Genomic DNA, 16,556 nt, shown 5'->3' with positions numbered 1-16,556 from the left:
TCAACTACTTAGTTGCTGTGTTACCGAGAGAACAATAATGCCCAAATTTTCGAAATCGAATCGTGAATAAATCGTTAAATTGTTTTAATTGTTGTATAAATTGTAAATTTGACTTGTGCCAGAGCTTTTTACTATCTATCTAACAAATCACGGATTGTTAGGTATACTGCAATTTGTTTAAGACAACAATGCACAAACGACGATCTGGTGTAGAGTGTCGATGAAGCATGAAATGTCAAGTTTCAATGCTGCTTAGTTTTCCGTATAAAAAATGAGACTTCAGTGAAAAGTAACTAACGCCTGATGCAGTAAGGTTGTTTCCAGCAAAATCCGCTCATTTTATCAGCGAAGAATGCATCCAAAACTCAGGACGTTTTTCTGAATAAATGGAACTGCTTCCCCGTCCTTCAGGCCTTGAAGGCAAAATTTTGATATTCAAGTTTTGGAATACGATCTCAAATTTCTGGATGAATAGGTTTTATGAGAGCAGAAAGTGAAGTGAAAATGACACAGCGACCCTCATAAAATGAATGGACCCTGCAATCTTTTCAAATATAGAGAACTTTACCTGTAGAACCCGCAGTCGTAGAACTTGTGAAAACGGATACAATGTTTCTTTGTACTGGTGTGTCCAGAGGGTGGACATGCGATCTTTGCTAAGTTTGGTCACGTACTGAGGAGCTTCATCTCCCAGTATTAAAAAGTCCGTCTTCACTGACTCCTTCCTCTGGTTCATAATTCTTCCTGAAACACATTTGAGAACGTCCTCATTACGAGTGCAGGTGCAATACTTCTCTAACAATGGGGGAAAAAAGTAGGACATCGTAATGCGGTATTTGAATATGTTCCAGAATAAAATCTGGGTTAACGTACCAGAAATATTTAAAATTTAAGAGCTTACAATGTTATCTCCCGCGTGGAATATTCTATAGAATTTTCTATAGTCATTAAAATGATCCAAAATATTACAAGTCTAGGTGGAGCGGGAGAATCACACATCCCAAGTTGCAACGTTCCGGACTTCCCATCAAACGATTTTTCTTTTTAAATTGAAAAACCAACAATGATAGTTTAGTTAGAATTTAAGCAATTTTTGAATTTTGTTTGAACAATTTCTGAGGGTAAAAATAGTTCAGTTCCTTTCGAAAAAATTGAATATGAGCGGAATAAATGTTGAGATATTAATATAGTGTAGTATGGCCATCGATATTAAATTGCTCCATAAAAATCTAAATTTGGCCTGTACTTCCAAGTTCAAAATTTTGCTCTTGGAATCAGAATAAATCGAAAAGTTTGCTAAATTATAATGTTCTTATTGACATTTTTTTTTTTTTTTTTTTTTTTTTTTTTTTTTTTTTTGGGTAGAAAACTTTGTTTAGACTATCAAAAGTAAAAAAAAGAAACGTATTACTATTGCAATTATCAGTAACTCCTATGAAAGCCTCTCGTCGAAAACGGTTGATCTATACTCACAACAATCACAACATATCTCCTATCTGATCCCTGTTAGACTCTACGGAGATATGGAGAAGTACTAAAACTGAAGATACAATTATTTTAACGCCCGTGTAGCTCAAATTGTTTAACCACCCAGATGAAGGCGCATAGGCGTTCCACGCTGCTTTCACTTTCACTCTTTGACACGCACCGGTGATTTGATTGTTTTTTGGCGGAGGAATATTGTTTGCTACTTCACAATCACGTCATTTGTTTTTTTCTTTTCGTTACGTATCTTTTACCACACATTTATCATTACATCTATCATTATATTTACATTATATTTATCATTATATTAATCATCATATTGTATTTATCATTACACGAGCAGTTTAAAATACATATATACAGCCTTACATTTGTTAAGAAAAAGGAATTCATTCAGCACCATTCCAATCGATTACTAACTTCAGTGGAATGGAACACTAGACAAGTAACATTATGCACCGCATTTGTTTAAGTTTCTTAGTTAAAATTTCGAGTAAAATAGCCGGTCAGCTTAAAAACTTACGAATTTAATCGGTGAGAAAATTTAATGAGAACATCTTAAATTTTCTTATTAATCGAATTTCGCCAAAGTCCAGGAATTCTCCTAGACATCAACGTATATATGGCTACAGTTGCTGATCGTCTTATTTAATCTATCTATATAATTAAAACTCTAAGGCTTGTTTTGTCCTCATTCAATCTCGGAAACTACTAGACCGATTTACCTCGGGTTTGGTTTAAATAGATAATCTTAGGCTCTAAATTTGGCAGCACCCGTCAGTTTCTTTTAATTTGCGCCGGAAGCGAGTCGTTTAATTCATTTTCTCGCCAACATGATTACCTACGTTCGGAAAATGTGTATTCGTAATATGAATTGATAGGTTTTCTTGCATGAGGTGCGTTGCATCACATGATGGTGACCAAATTTTCATTTCATGCGATGTAAAACTGGGAAAATTCTTCTCAAAGCGGCAACGCGTGGCTAAACCCGCTTTCCGCTCTTTTATCAAGAGCTTTGACACAAAATACCGGCATCATTCAAAGCTTGCGAACATCCGAAATCTGTTCGCAATATCTGAAGCTCATACATTGCACGTCCGTCAACCTCGCTCTTTTGATAACATGGAAGCTACAAACACTTTCCATAGTTAGAAATACTCCAGCGGGGAGTTTTGAATAAAATATGTGTGTATTAACGGTTCACCCTCCTCATAACACTTTCTACTTTCTCTCCTTGACCATCCTCCTTTCTCGAAAAGGGACGACTCTTTGTAACTCCATGTAGAATTTCATGAAACATTTAGGATGAATTAAAATGGGCTCATAGTAGCGCATACATTAATGTACAACAATTGAAACTTACATTTAAAATGTAATTCAATTTAAAAGAATGCAGGTAAATCCACAATTATTCAGTTAGTGTTCAGGGATTGAGGAAATTCTCATCGCTTTTGAAAGTTTTCCTCCTTTCTTTGTATTCATTCTCCTCCCTCCCGTGCATGTACGTTCATTTTAAGGATGCACTTCAAAATTGGAAGGTACCTGGTACCATTGGAGAACGATTAGAATGATATTTTTTTTATTTTAGGTAGGGATAATTTGCATAAAAAAACTTTGTGAAAACTAATACACAAATTAGCTCTGTACTCGAATGCTGAAAAGAGAAAATGAATATTATTTTCCGCAATTGTTCATACCTACATTTAATACTCCGAAACAAGATTTACTCGTAGCGCAATCTATCCTCTAAACTTAGTTTTATTTGCGTTACCTCCGGGTTTTAAGCCTTGAATCTGCTGAAAAAGAAAGAAAATTACCACCTAGTGCGACACATAAACACACTCTCCCCGTTCACCCTTTCTCACACACACACCCTCACCCTTGCATCCACATACAAATAAATAAATAAAAAACATAATGTACCGACATTACCTGGATGATTCCACCATTAACCTTATTTTTCTTCATTCCTTGCCAATAATCGATATTCTAGTGAGATTTAGATATTCTGTCTACTTCAATTTCTGCCATTATTCCAGTATGTTATCTTGGGCAAGTAATCTAAAACGGTTTAAAAACTTACTTGGTAGCTTTTTTCCCCTAGAAATTAATTCGAGGGATTTTAAGAATTTAAATATTTTGGGTAAAATATTTTAAATCAAATCGTACTCGAATTGAAACTCAGAAGCCCCGATGATAGAAGTGGAGAACGCGACAAATTTAATATAACTGAAATTTAAGAAACCGATCCTTTAGCAAAATATTTATGTTTACTATGAACATGGGTCAAATGTTATTTATCGATTAATTTATTTCTTAATTTCTTTTGAAAAAAATAGTGAAATGTCACTCCACGTGTAAAAAAAACCTATTTACCGCCGTCACTATCATTTTTCACGTGAAATATTGGAGAGTAAGCGCGTGTAAAAAAGGCTCACTGATTCAAAGCTCTCTGCTGCCCCATTAAATAGAGCGATAAAGAGGGATGCGCAGCGTGATGGAAGGTGACGGGTGCGGTGGTTTTGGAGGGTTAGCCAAGCGTCAACGCTTAATCCAGGGCTTCGGGCAACGGTCGGTCGGTCAGTTCCTGCGCCGCACAGTGGATCCAACCAATCAGAGAGCTCGGAATTCCATGTCCGACCTCTCTGATTGATTCGAAAAATGACGCCTGAAAAACTGCAATTTTTTCTATGTTAATTTCGTTACATGCTGAATTTAAAGAGGTGCCCCTGGGCAAAATCTCACGAGAAAGCCGATAGAACCACTTTTAAAACCTAAAAGTCTTGTATAGACGATGTTATGAGCTTTTAAAGTTTCCAAATTTTTTTCGGCTTCTCTCATTGACTCGATCCACTGTGCGCAGCGCCGCGCGCCGCACCGTGCGTCATGCGTCATGCTAATGGCAGTCCTCTCCTCTTATGAAGATAAAGTAAGTAATGAGCTTAGTTGTAATGAATCATGGAACACGAAGCCTTAAAGCCTGTATCGTCTACTCCGTGGATTATCGTCACGTGTGGAATGACTAGTGTGCTTTTTGAGACTTGCTTTAGATCTTCACTACAATTTTTTAGCCCAGTTTATGGCAAGCAAAAGACTCAAAGACACTCGAATTTCAGGACAAATTATCATTGAAATGATTCATTTTTTCACGGCTACTCAATTGCATTTTAGCTTGATCACTGAGCAATTATTATTCATCAGTGGGAAAGTTCTGTGATACAACTGTTGCTGCCCGTAGGAGCACGTTTTGCCTATACCAGCAGATGAAGGCGACTCTGCTGGTGAATACGCTGAGGCAACTTGCGGTCCTTTTCGGCTTACATCTGTGTGCTCTATTCAATATATTTTCTTTCGGATGTGATAATCTGTGACCGGAGGGGTAAAAAAGAGACATCAAAGACTGAGTATAAGGATATCTAGCCAGTAAGAGAATTCATTACCGGCCGGTTAATACTGGAAACCTCTTTTAATTAATCCTATTAATCTAAATATTCATGTATGTATGTATGAGCCGCTTTTATGGCGCGCTTGGGCGCTCTGCGACGCCTATTCTCCACAGGAATCTGTCATGGTAGAGATCCTCCGGAAGCTGGCATCTCTCCATCTCTTCATGGATGCCCTCTACCCACCGTTTGGCTGGACGCCCTCTCCGTCGCCTACCTGGGGGGACCCACTCCAACACCTTCTTCGGCAACCTGGTATCAGCCATTCTCTGCAAATGCCCATACCATACCAATTGCTTGGTCATGATATCGTGCACAATCGTCCCCTCAACGCCCATTATCTCTCGGACACGTTCATTCCTGACACGTTCTCTCCTCGAGATTCCAGCCGATCTTCGCCAGAAATCCATCTCGGTCGCCTTGAGCATTTCTTGGGTCCGCTTCTTCAACTGCCACACTTCACTACCATAGGTGATAATAGGCTTGACAACCGAGTTATAAATTCTCTTCTTGTTGTCTTTGGAAATCCTTTGGTCCCAAAGGATCCCATTAAGCATGGCGATGGCTTTCCTTCCTAGAAGATTACGGTCCCGAATGGCCTGATCCAGCTTCCCATCTGAAGTCAGCTTCACCCCCAGGTACTTGTATTGTTCGCAACTTTCTATATGTTGACCATCCTCCAGGACTATGCTTTGCTGAGCACCTCCGACTGACATCTTTTTTGTCTTACGGACACTAACCTCGAGGCCCCATTTGCGGTACTCCTCCACCAACTTCCGGGTCATATACTATACGGGTATATCTAAATATTCATCCGTTTCTTAATTTGAGGACTCAAAGAAATACATGCAAAGGAAATATTTTTTTTTTTCAGGTAGGTAGTGTCAATATAATGAAACTTTTACAGGCGAGGCATATTAGCCAATAATGGAAGTAAACATTTGTCGCTCATTAGGTATGAGTCACCGAGTTTTTTAAATTATAAAAACAGTGGTATTTAACTGTCGCCTTTTCATTAAAATGCTCGCCCTATTGGGCCAAAATCTAGTAATTTTATAGAATCGTTTTATTTCTTTATTTATTTTTTTTTTGGGGGGGAGGGGGGAGGTTAAACTTTGTACATTTTTTAAAACAATCAGAACAACACATACAATCAACCACAAATATGCGATTGCCCGCTCAATCGCTCAACGACGCGACGCGCCATCATCGCAACGTGATAATTGATAAGGAAGCGACTTCCACCGAGGCGCTGCATACAACTATTCGTACCCGATGGATGTGCGTATTGCAGGAGCATTTAATTGAAGGCGTTTTAAATTTCCTCGCGCTCACAAGTTTCGACCGCGGGACGCGTAACAACTAACGACCGTATTTTCTGCGTCCATGGTGTGCAATCGCACGTCGATAACCAAAACGCGAAACCACGTATCTACGACAATGCAGACTTCTTACCATTCTTTATTCATTTATTTATTTATTTATTTTCATTTATTTTGTAAAAATGCGGATTTTAAACGAAACCGTTCGAAAATAGAGCAGAAATTCTCCCAGATTTCACACGATTTAACTCGAATATAATGATCTGCGAATATTGTCACAAGATTCGTGTATAATTGCTGGGCAACGTAGCGAGGACGTCCCCATTCCCATGCCATGAAAACTTGACTTTGGAGTAGCAATATTTTTGCAATTCCACGCACAGTTTTTTATGTTAATATACTCAATGGCAGGTATCAGGACTACACTTATTTTTGGTGCAGTCTCGCAACGTTGACAGGAATATTCCTTCGCTGAGCTTCCAATTTAATAGCTTTGAAACCGCAAGATAACCTGAATACAAACCGCTGCGGTGGAGCGCGGGAATTGCTACAGAATCTCTCGGCTTAGAGATTCTTTTGTCGCTTTCCAATCCATCTAAGTCTAGATTTTCTGCCTTCCTCGGGATAAAGTTGACATTGCTTCAACGGCACGCACACCAAGAAATGTTAGAGACTGACAAATTGTTATAGATACAATATTTTACGAATAGAACTAAACGAAACAATATTGCAATGTATTTTGAATAACTTCCGATTCCATCATGTTACTCGTATTTTAGGTGTCAAGTTCAGCCCAACTCTTCCTTACCTAGTCTGAGAAGTAAAAGTCCGAGAGGTCCAAATTTTCCCCGGGCGATCGAAAAAAGATAAGAAACTAACGTATACTCCTATATATGTTCCTTCTATTCGGTGACATTTGCCATGTGTTGTTATAGTGAGAAGCCTTTTTCTTGGGTCTGAATCTCGTAGCGTTCATTGTGCGTCCTCAATTCCTCCTTCCTTAAGTGATGTTCGAAACGATGCCCAAGTCCAACCCACGGAGCCTCCAAGACAATACAGTTACTTACGAGGGACTTACGGCATCAATAATTGACCCCAGTGCGAAATCAGCGGAGCAGAATTGCCTGATAGTGAGCTAAAATTCATCGCCCCGCAACTGTATAATGCTCACAGAATTTATGTATTTATTTACAAGGATCTGGCAAATTTATCGTCAAAGCGCCAGCTGGAGTAACTGAATTAAAAAGCAGACTCGCCGTATTAAACCTCCCTTATTAGGACTCCTTCGCCTTTTTTCTGTTTTGTCTCTTCGATGTTGATTGAATTAATCAAACACGCCGGCGACCGGCAACTTTATCACCGATGCCCCGAGCTCTTCCGTTCTTTTCTCGAGCCTTTTAAGCCTTTGATGGAAAGGGATCATCACTGGTCGAGCAGTCAACTTGCTGGCGCCTTTTGTCCAGTCTCCTAAATTTGATTAACATGAAACTTTAAACGCTCAAGCTTTGAATGCCTCATGCTTAGTGAAATTCTCAAGTTCCGCAAGTTGATACGTTCCGGCCCCACCAAAATGTCTCGCAAAAAACATGCAAGAATTTTCAGAGTTTCAAGAGTTTTCAGAGTAAAGCAAGTTTGCAACCGTCTAATAACGTATACTTCCAGATAACATTTATTGGCGTCAACATGATACCATGTCTCACCCATTAACATGTTTGTTTTCGGTAGGCTTAATTCGTTCTGCAATTATCAAAGTTAAAGCTAAATCATTTTTCTGCTCTGATATAGTTCGTCTAAACGGGTGTTGAAACCTTCCACGTCTACATCAAGACAAACTCTCCATGCAAAGATAGGGAGCAAACTTTGACAGGGCTGCCACATTATTTGACGACTCGAAAACTGAAAACACGGCAACCCTGCTAATGTATTTGCTCCCTATCTTTGCATGGAGAGTTTGTCTCGCTGTAGAGGTGGATTCTCAGGATAGCGTGGGATATCCCCTCCATTTTGGTCTCAACTTGAGAGCTTTTTATGAGCTTGAGAGTTGACTTCAGAGAAAACCAGTGGTACCATCGTGTTTCTAGCGAACTTTTAAATAAGAATCAACAGTCAAATCGCAAATTCCTCACACAGGCAACATCTCCATTCAAGGGACTCAAGGGGGTGCAGAGCGCTGCGACTCGATTTTTGAAACTTTAACTGGCTTTGTCGGCAAGATAAGACAAGACATATCCCTATTTGCGCTGTGTAATATATCGATTTTTGATTCTTATTGTGCCGACATACCTTTCAACAATCAGGCTGCTGTAGATTAAAAACGGGTCTGCTGTGAAGAGCTGAAATCCAGGAGAGCTGAGATTTGCTGAGCCAAGAATATATGCCCTCCCGTCAAAACCGCGGTCTTCCTCGACAGTAATTTATGTCGGAGGGTCAAAGGTAGCTCTTTTACACGACTCCTCGTTGTCACAGCAACAATAACGGTTGAGCGATCGCGCATTCAAAAACTCCTGTCGCCTGATTTCAAAGCGACGACCACACGTTAAAAGCTTCACGTCATTCGAAAGCTAACGCCACTCTCAGGTCCATCCCGCATTCCCGAATGAATGAAAGCTATGCTCCTATCGTTCCTGTTGTAAATAACTTGAACAAACGGGATGGCAAAATCGCCAAACGGATCACAGGTAAAATAATGAATATCACCAATTCCATAGCTCTTTAAAAAAAACTATACTTAAATCTAAAAAACTGGTAATTTATACGAGTTTATTGAAAGTTGTCGGTATTAAAGGGTGGTTTCACGATAACTGGAATAATTTTGTAGCCGCCGTAACAGACAACGCTGTCGGTCATATTTTTAGTAGTAATGATAATCACTGGATTTTTTTGTGCATTGATCTACACAGGATCACGTGTTATAAAGCTTTTCAACGATTTATCGCTCTACTTTTTGCTTGCTGTTTGCTTGTTTTTCGTTTTGTTTGTCTGGTCTAACGGAGAATAATATATAGTTGAGAGTTTTGGTAAAAATGGGGGAGCGTCAATTCCATGAGACAAAATTCTCTAAAACTCTCTACAAACTTTGGTGTAACAGGACTTAATTATCCTTCAAGAAATTCTCACCTTGTTATACCTGAACCAGATAAACCTCTATATTTGCCTCAGCTAAAGGCTCTTAGATTTTTCCTGTGTACCATAAGTATCTTGATTTATTTTGCGAGGAAAGATCTGTACTTTTACAGGATTTCTGTCATTCTTCATACGTTCAATTTCGTATGATACTGTGCAACACCTCTGTTGTAAAATGGTTGCTTCAGGCGCCGCCGCACGGTGGGCGGGCGGCCAGCGCGGAACGCGCATTGGCGCCCACAAACCTAAGTGGATACTTCAAGCACTGCGCAATGCGTGAAGTTTCCACTTAGGTTTGTAGGCGCCAGTGAACCTCTCGCGCTGCCAGCACGCCGCTCCGCTCTGTTCGGCTTTAATATTTATACTCGCATAGTCAGCGTTTTTAACTTATGATTTTGAAATGTTAGTACACTCTGCATTGATTATTCTCATTTAAATTGATGGGGTAAAAAATATGTCGACGGTGTAAGTCGGCAATCACATAACTCGGTTTGCTACGTCGCAGACTTCCTGACATACTTTATTTTTTAAACGGAAAACTACTCAATGGCAATTCTTTAAAACTGTCATGATTTTTCTTCTCTATGCGAAGAAAATTCTGCAAAAACTTCAAGAAATAATGTCAATTTTTTTCTCCTATAGAATAATGATATATAGGCGGAGATTTTCAGACACCGCAAACGAGTTATGTGATTGCCGACTTACACCGTCGATGTATCAATTTATCAAGGGAGAAAAATAATATAATGTGTGTTTTTTAAATATTGGTGGTTCCGTGTCAAATTTAATGATTCCCAAAGCACTTTAATTTTTTCCTCTACATTTTGTGCTGCAGCGAGGTGTACGCGCAACCAAACGGTCAAAATTTGACGTACTTGACTCTAAAAAATCGATGTACAAATGGGTTAAAACTATAAAGATTGCGTGCTTCTTGGTTTTTTCTCCTTTTTTATTCATTTTTGCAGTTTATGTCGGCACAACTGCGGCCCATTGAGGCTAATTTCGCTTGGAAAAGGTTTTACAAATATTTGTCACATTTTAAAAATATAAATGTTTTCAAAATGAAGTAATAATTTCGTAAAGAAAAAATAAAAAAAATTACCTATACATATATAACGTATATTGTACATTCAATATTTCAAGGATAGAAAGTTTACAAGAAAATTCGTGATGTATCAATTGACATTTGGCAATGCCTGGAGGTTCATACGGCGTTTTTCCTTAGCACAGCAGCATAGGGATCCTCCGTTATATCCAGTTATATCGAAATAGATTGAAGCGATAAAAGCAATATATATCGCTATCCTGTGACGAGACACTAATAGCGATTATTGGGGACTTGTGAGCTCCAAGCAGAGGCGCACCGACGATGATCTACAGATTCACGTCCTGTCAGGGGAGGGTAACAAACATATTAGATAACTGACAAAAACCATTATTCACAGGACGATTCTGCGAGCCACTATTTCGGAAAGCGTTTATTCGGTCATAAAACTGATCGGCTCTGTCATCTATTTCAAAAAGATTGATTCGATTTTGCAACGCAATTGATGCTCCAACGTTGTCATATTTACATTGAGAAACCGCAATACCAGTGCCTCCCTTTTCTTCGTGATTTCTTCTGCCCCTCCCCCCACCACGGCCCCCATTTATCACTAAAACGTTTTATGATACAGAATTCCTAATGAAGTTTGCATTACCGCAAATAGCAACCAGGCTTAAATAATAACCGGGAAAATTGCGAGGAAAAATATTTGTAACTTTTCTCGAAAACAACATTTGTTGGCAAACGTTGCAATGCATGTACGGCGTTTTCGAGAGACAGAATTAGAGAGGAGTGGCTACAAAAGTTCACGGAACTTTGCGCGAAAGTTAAGTCTCGTCAAAAAAAAGTTAAGTCTCGTAGGCAACGGGTCGTTGCCTACGAGACTTAACTAGCGATAGGTTTACCGTAGGCAACGGTAAACCTATCGCTAGTGGACAACGCTTTCCATTTATAAGAAATGAACGAAACAATTATGAAAGAACAAACATAAATGTGGCTTAATAATCTTAACCTCCGCCGCCGCGCCGCGCTGACCTCACTATATTTTGCGCAATGCGTGAAGTATTCCTACAGTCTTGTAGGCGCTATGCGTCTCACGCCGACCGCTGCGGACCGCACTGTGTTTAACGCAATGCGTGAAGTATCCATGCAGTTTTGTAGGCGCTAATATGTGTTACGTGCCGACCGCCAGCCGCCGGCTCAGTTTGGTCTTCTCATGCTACTTTCACTTTCTATAATTTTCCATTTTTGCTCTTGGTTCTCATTCTTCTCGGTGCGGAGGGGGGGGGGGGGGTGTGCCGGCTACGGGATGCCCTCTCTGGATCTGCCATCTGCGACTGGGTGTAGAAGCAATGCATTCTCATTGGCGAAAAATCTGCCGATCCTGCCCGGTCCGACAACAGTCGGGACGCGAGGGGCGCGCGCCTAGCTTTGCGATTACTCTAATTAATATCAGCGAGCGTAATGAGCCGGGCAGCGCGAACAATGCTGACAACCGGATGACCACGGGGCTAATATCCAGCCGATCACGGATGTTGCCAGATCTCCTTCCGCGGCGGACCCCACTCCTCTAATAGCCAAGAGAGCAGTAAGTGTCAAATTGTCGAAATCCAGTTTCCTTCAAAATTCGTCGCATCTCTTCAAGATGAAATCACTGAAATAGCTAAAACAGCAAAACTCATCCTAATCGTATGACAAACGAGACGTATGAGAAAGCCGCAAGTTTGCAAAAAATTACGCAGTTTCAGGCAAGACAGCCGATATAAACAGTGCTTTCAACTAAAGCGCCGCCCTTTTCTGCCAATTTCTAACCTGAAAATGTATTAGCTGTGTGGCCGAAACGCAACCACGACAGCATGCAGAAGATAGCTTTTACGGCTGTCTTGCCTAGCAATAGCCCAGCATGAAAATGAAAAATACCATTTCCATGTAATTGAAATAAAATGAGTAAATTTGTAATCATCCAAACGATTTCTAGGAGTCTTTCGGACGATTGGTGGCAATTTGACGAAGAACGGAGGTTTTTTTCAATACAATTTTCCGCTCAGAAAGTTTCTGCGCCCTTTTTCTCAAAACTTCATTTTTGCCCTTACCGCTATCTTCGCTATCACAGGAGCGGCAGCTCACTCCCCCCCCCCCCCCCCCATCCGCCGCGCCTCCAACATCGCTATGGGTTTGAGTAGAGTCCCGTTATACTGAGAGTTGAGACGAAGTGTATCTATTTCTGATTGGTTACCGTATTTTAAGCCTTCACAGTGTCACAAACGGAAATAAAGATTTCATTTTCACCAATTGCAAAGATTATAATCTGGAGTGGACCAGGGAATTGCGGGTTCGGCAACAAACGGAATGGAAGAAGGAACGGTGAAAGGAATTTGAGAATGGGCCGATCAAAGATTACGAAAAACTTTCAATTTACGTAATCTTCATTCCCGTTTGTGACTCCAAGAGGGTGGAGGGGGTTGTCTTGACTCTAAGTTTAAGGGACTCTACGTTTGCCAAGAACGGCAACACCGCATTTGTCGCTCATTTATCCCCGATCTGCGACTCGACCCCCGGGCCCCGGCCCCGGTTCATAAATTCGCGGTTGTCGCAATCAATCTATTCCGCACGCGGCGCGGCCGCGGCCGGCGCGAGGCGTCACTATCGAAAGCGCCCATTTCCCATCTCCTCGGTTCCCTGGCCATCTCTGATCTCACCGAGCGTCGCAATTCAAAGATTCCTCTATAGAAACCATCTTCGGATTAATGACCAGAGGAACTATCCCCAATAGCACACCGGACAACTATTTTTCATAAACATTTTGTTGTGATCTTTGTGTGGCATGGATACCCACATTAGAGCAGTTTTCATTGCGCTCTCCTGATTTGCGACACCTAACCGCTACAGTGCCCTACCCCCACAAATCTGCAGGGAGTCAGCGGTCAGCACTCCAGCTCGCTTCGAGAAGCAAAGAGGTACATGCATCTCCCACACAAACTGGGTCTAGAACGGAACCTTCACCTTCACCTTTTGTAAAGGAAGGTTAATTCGATAAGCCATAACTTTGCCAAAAATTAACCAATTGTTAAGTTCTCATAATCGATAAAAAGGTCTTTTTATATTCTTTCATTTAAAAAAAGTTCACTGCAACCGTTCAAAAGTTATGCCCAAAAGTTGATTTTTATTAAACCTTTTCCCCCGCCCCTCCAACTCCCGGGTGGCTGGATTAGAAACTCTGCCATTTTTTAACTTCTGTAACCTTCCTTTACAAAAAGTGAAGATATGACCAGATTCCGTTCTGGGCCCAATTCTTATGAGAGATGCATATACCACTTTTTGAAAAATAATCAATAAATGTTTTAAAGCAAGATAACAATTTGGGTATTCTCAGCTCTGAAAGACCTCTTTGAAAGGTGAAAAAGAAAAAAGTTTTAAGTAATTTAAAAATATTACTCTCAACGACAACTTTAAAATGCTATGGAAAAATTATCTGCTAATTATTTTTATAAACGATTAAACAATTATTTCATTGCACCTTTAATGATGTTTTTAAAATGATTAAGAATTACCTTAAAACTTATCATGTCTCTTTTACCGTTTTAAGAATGTCTTTAACATGATGAAAATATAATTGGCTATGTAATTCCCCTCAGAACATTTATTAACTGATTGGCTGGAATATTCATTTAAAATCATACCTATTGATGTTCGAGAGGGTTTCAAATGAATCGTTGCGAAGGCTGGCAACACCGCCGGAAAACTTGGACTTAATTTTTCTGAAATTCGCAATTTATCATTTCAAAGATTTTAAGTGCTCTTATAATCTGATTACTCTTTGCACCAAATGATGTAGAATTAGCTCATTTAAGCTGCGGTTTGTTTATCTCGTACATTTTATTTGACCTCAAAGGCCTTTTCTGCCTGACTCCACCCTGAAAAACCGGGTTAGAGATGTTGAACACACGTCAGCCCTCGCTCCTATCTCGCGATGTTTTCTTGTCAAAGTTTGAAAGCTTTGTTGGCAGGATTATTTTGGTTTCCATACATCTTCAAAAAAATAAAAAAAAAACACGCAATACCGATCACTCGTTTCTTCTCGAGTGAAATTACAAGCTAGAGACTAAAAACCCCTTCATATCAGCGACTATGCAATTTGAGCAACTTGGAAAGTTGTATTGTTCAATTTGATCTCTCAGCGCCAATATTAAGTAAAAGAATCACGGATACTTTGCGAAAACGTAGAGTGCACGTCATTGATTATTTTCAATTAATACTTGTGTATCTTGGTATTATTATGAAACCAAGGTAATTTGATTAATTTAATTACAATTTTATCACGCATTGTTTCTTTGTTGAACTCCTAATGTGAAGGACAGGAAGGATGGCAGGGTGGAATCTACTTATTGACAGCTTGGCTTCTCTTTAAAAGCACAGGACAGCGAAACTTACACTCAGATACAATTCGTGCTGACTGAAACAGTTGGATTGCTCTCTCTCCAAACTCCTTGACAGGCGAAAAGAAAGGCAGAAGCCAGCCAATCGTTAAAATTATGGATATTTGCCCCCGGAGCCTGAGGAATTTTCTCAATAAAAGCTCGGCTAATCCCCTCGACTGGAGATTTCGCCATCTCTTGTTGTCTTTTTTTTCTCTGCTCTCCATTCTTTTCTTTTTATGTTATTTGCCACCCTGAATATTCTCTGCCGAAAATATATTTCAATTAGAAATTCATCGCAAAACGATGTTTCCAGTGTGGTCTTCCGGGTTTACCTACACACTAGGCTATCCGAGTAAAAAGCGATAATGCAAATCAAAAAAGGGGAAAAAGAATAAAAGGAAAACAATTCTATACGACAGCATTTTGAAACATCATATCCATCTACTGGCGAATGAACATTATGCTTTGGAATTCTCAAGAAGTATTCTGTAGGTGTTGGTTGAAGAAAACTGAGATGATATTCTAAGAAATTAATACTCACTCGCTTTTTATCTTGGAAAAATAAAAAACGGCAAGAAAACTACAATATGGAGCATTCAAAATTAGTACTCGAGATAATTGTACATTTGATTTTCTCGTGCGAATGTTAGTTAGACCGATGAAAAAATTCACTGAAAAAAATTGTATGCTGTTTTAGCACCTGGGATGTCAAAAATGTGTCTGGTGATCCTAAGATGCTGCCTTGATTGCCCACGCAGTTGAATTTGCATTCACAGGATGTAAAATTAACTGCGAGGGCAATAAAGGCAGCATCTTGGGATCACAGACACATTTTTAACATCCTAGGTGCCAAAACAGCATATTATTTTTTTCAGAGTTGATCTGGAAAATGACGCGAATCTTTTGAGTGTTCCCATATCACGTGAGCAGAAAAACCTCCTGTGTCGAATTCGGGAGCAAAGTCTTAGGATTGTTTTTTTTTTAAATTTTTCTTTCAAGTATCAAAATACGACAGAATGAAAATACTTGCCTTCAAGGAGGCCACATGGCCACACCTCCCCTATCACTCACGCACAAAAATCGCGGTCCCAGTTATTATGCGATCAAAACATTACAAGGCCTTCCTTTAACGTAAAAATTATGACCCACGACAGACGCATGCTTTGTAGAACTGTGCAAACTAATTACATTCATAAAAAATTCAAATCATGGGCGCTGGTTGTTTGTATACGTTTTTTGGAGCAGAGGGCTGGCTTATTTATCTGACGTTTACATGCAAACACCCTCCCAACACGGTTTTGGTTTCGGAGCCTAAGGCACCACGTCGGCACTGAAACCGCTGCTGTTCCCTGTCCAGGATTGCAGAGGGCGGATGGGGAAATCCGAGTTGAACAGCTTCAAAAGAGGGATGGAGCATGGCCGAAGCCACGCAAAAAATTGAATTTGCATCGATAATTATCGATATAATTTGTAATTTCGACACAATTATGTAATTTCGACATAATTATAGTTGTGTCGAAATTACGAAATGAAGGAATTTTCTAAAAACGGGAACACGTCCCTTTTTGGATTGTTACACAATTTAGGGGCGGCCCCTAATTAAATCATTTTCAAAATCCGGTGGAATTCGAGCGAAAATCTCGCCGAACTCAGCGACCCTTGCATTTTCTACGCTCAAGCTGCGGTTGACGTAGGGTTACACGAGCTACTTACGCATACG

General features: G+C 39.9%; 1 protein-coding gene across 1 annotated transcript in view; it reads right to left on the bottom strand.

The window, feature by feature from the left end:
- The window catches only part of LOC109034084 (uncharacterized), a 106,480-nt gene that overhangs the window by 66,576 nt on the left and 23,348 nt on the right, over positions 1 to 16,556 (bottom strand). The window contains 1 exon segment of the mRNA XM_072300048.1: positions 569 to 744. Within this exon segment, the coding sequence (XP_072156149.1) occupies positions 569 to 736 (168 nt within the window). The 5' untranslated portion in view covers positions 737 to 744.

The sequence above is a fragment of the Bemisia tabaci genome, chromosome 4 (assembly GCF_918797505.1).
Source record: "Bemisia tabaci chromosome 4, PGI_BMITA_v3".
Taxonomy (NCBI): domain Eukaryota; kingdom Metazoa; phylum Arthropoda; class Insecta; order Hemiptera; family Aleyrodidae; genus Bemisia; species Bemisia tabaci.
This window is presented reverse-complemented; position numbering and strand designations above follow the sequence as displayed.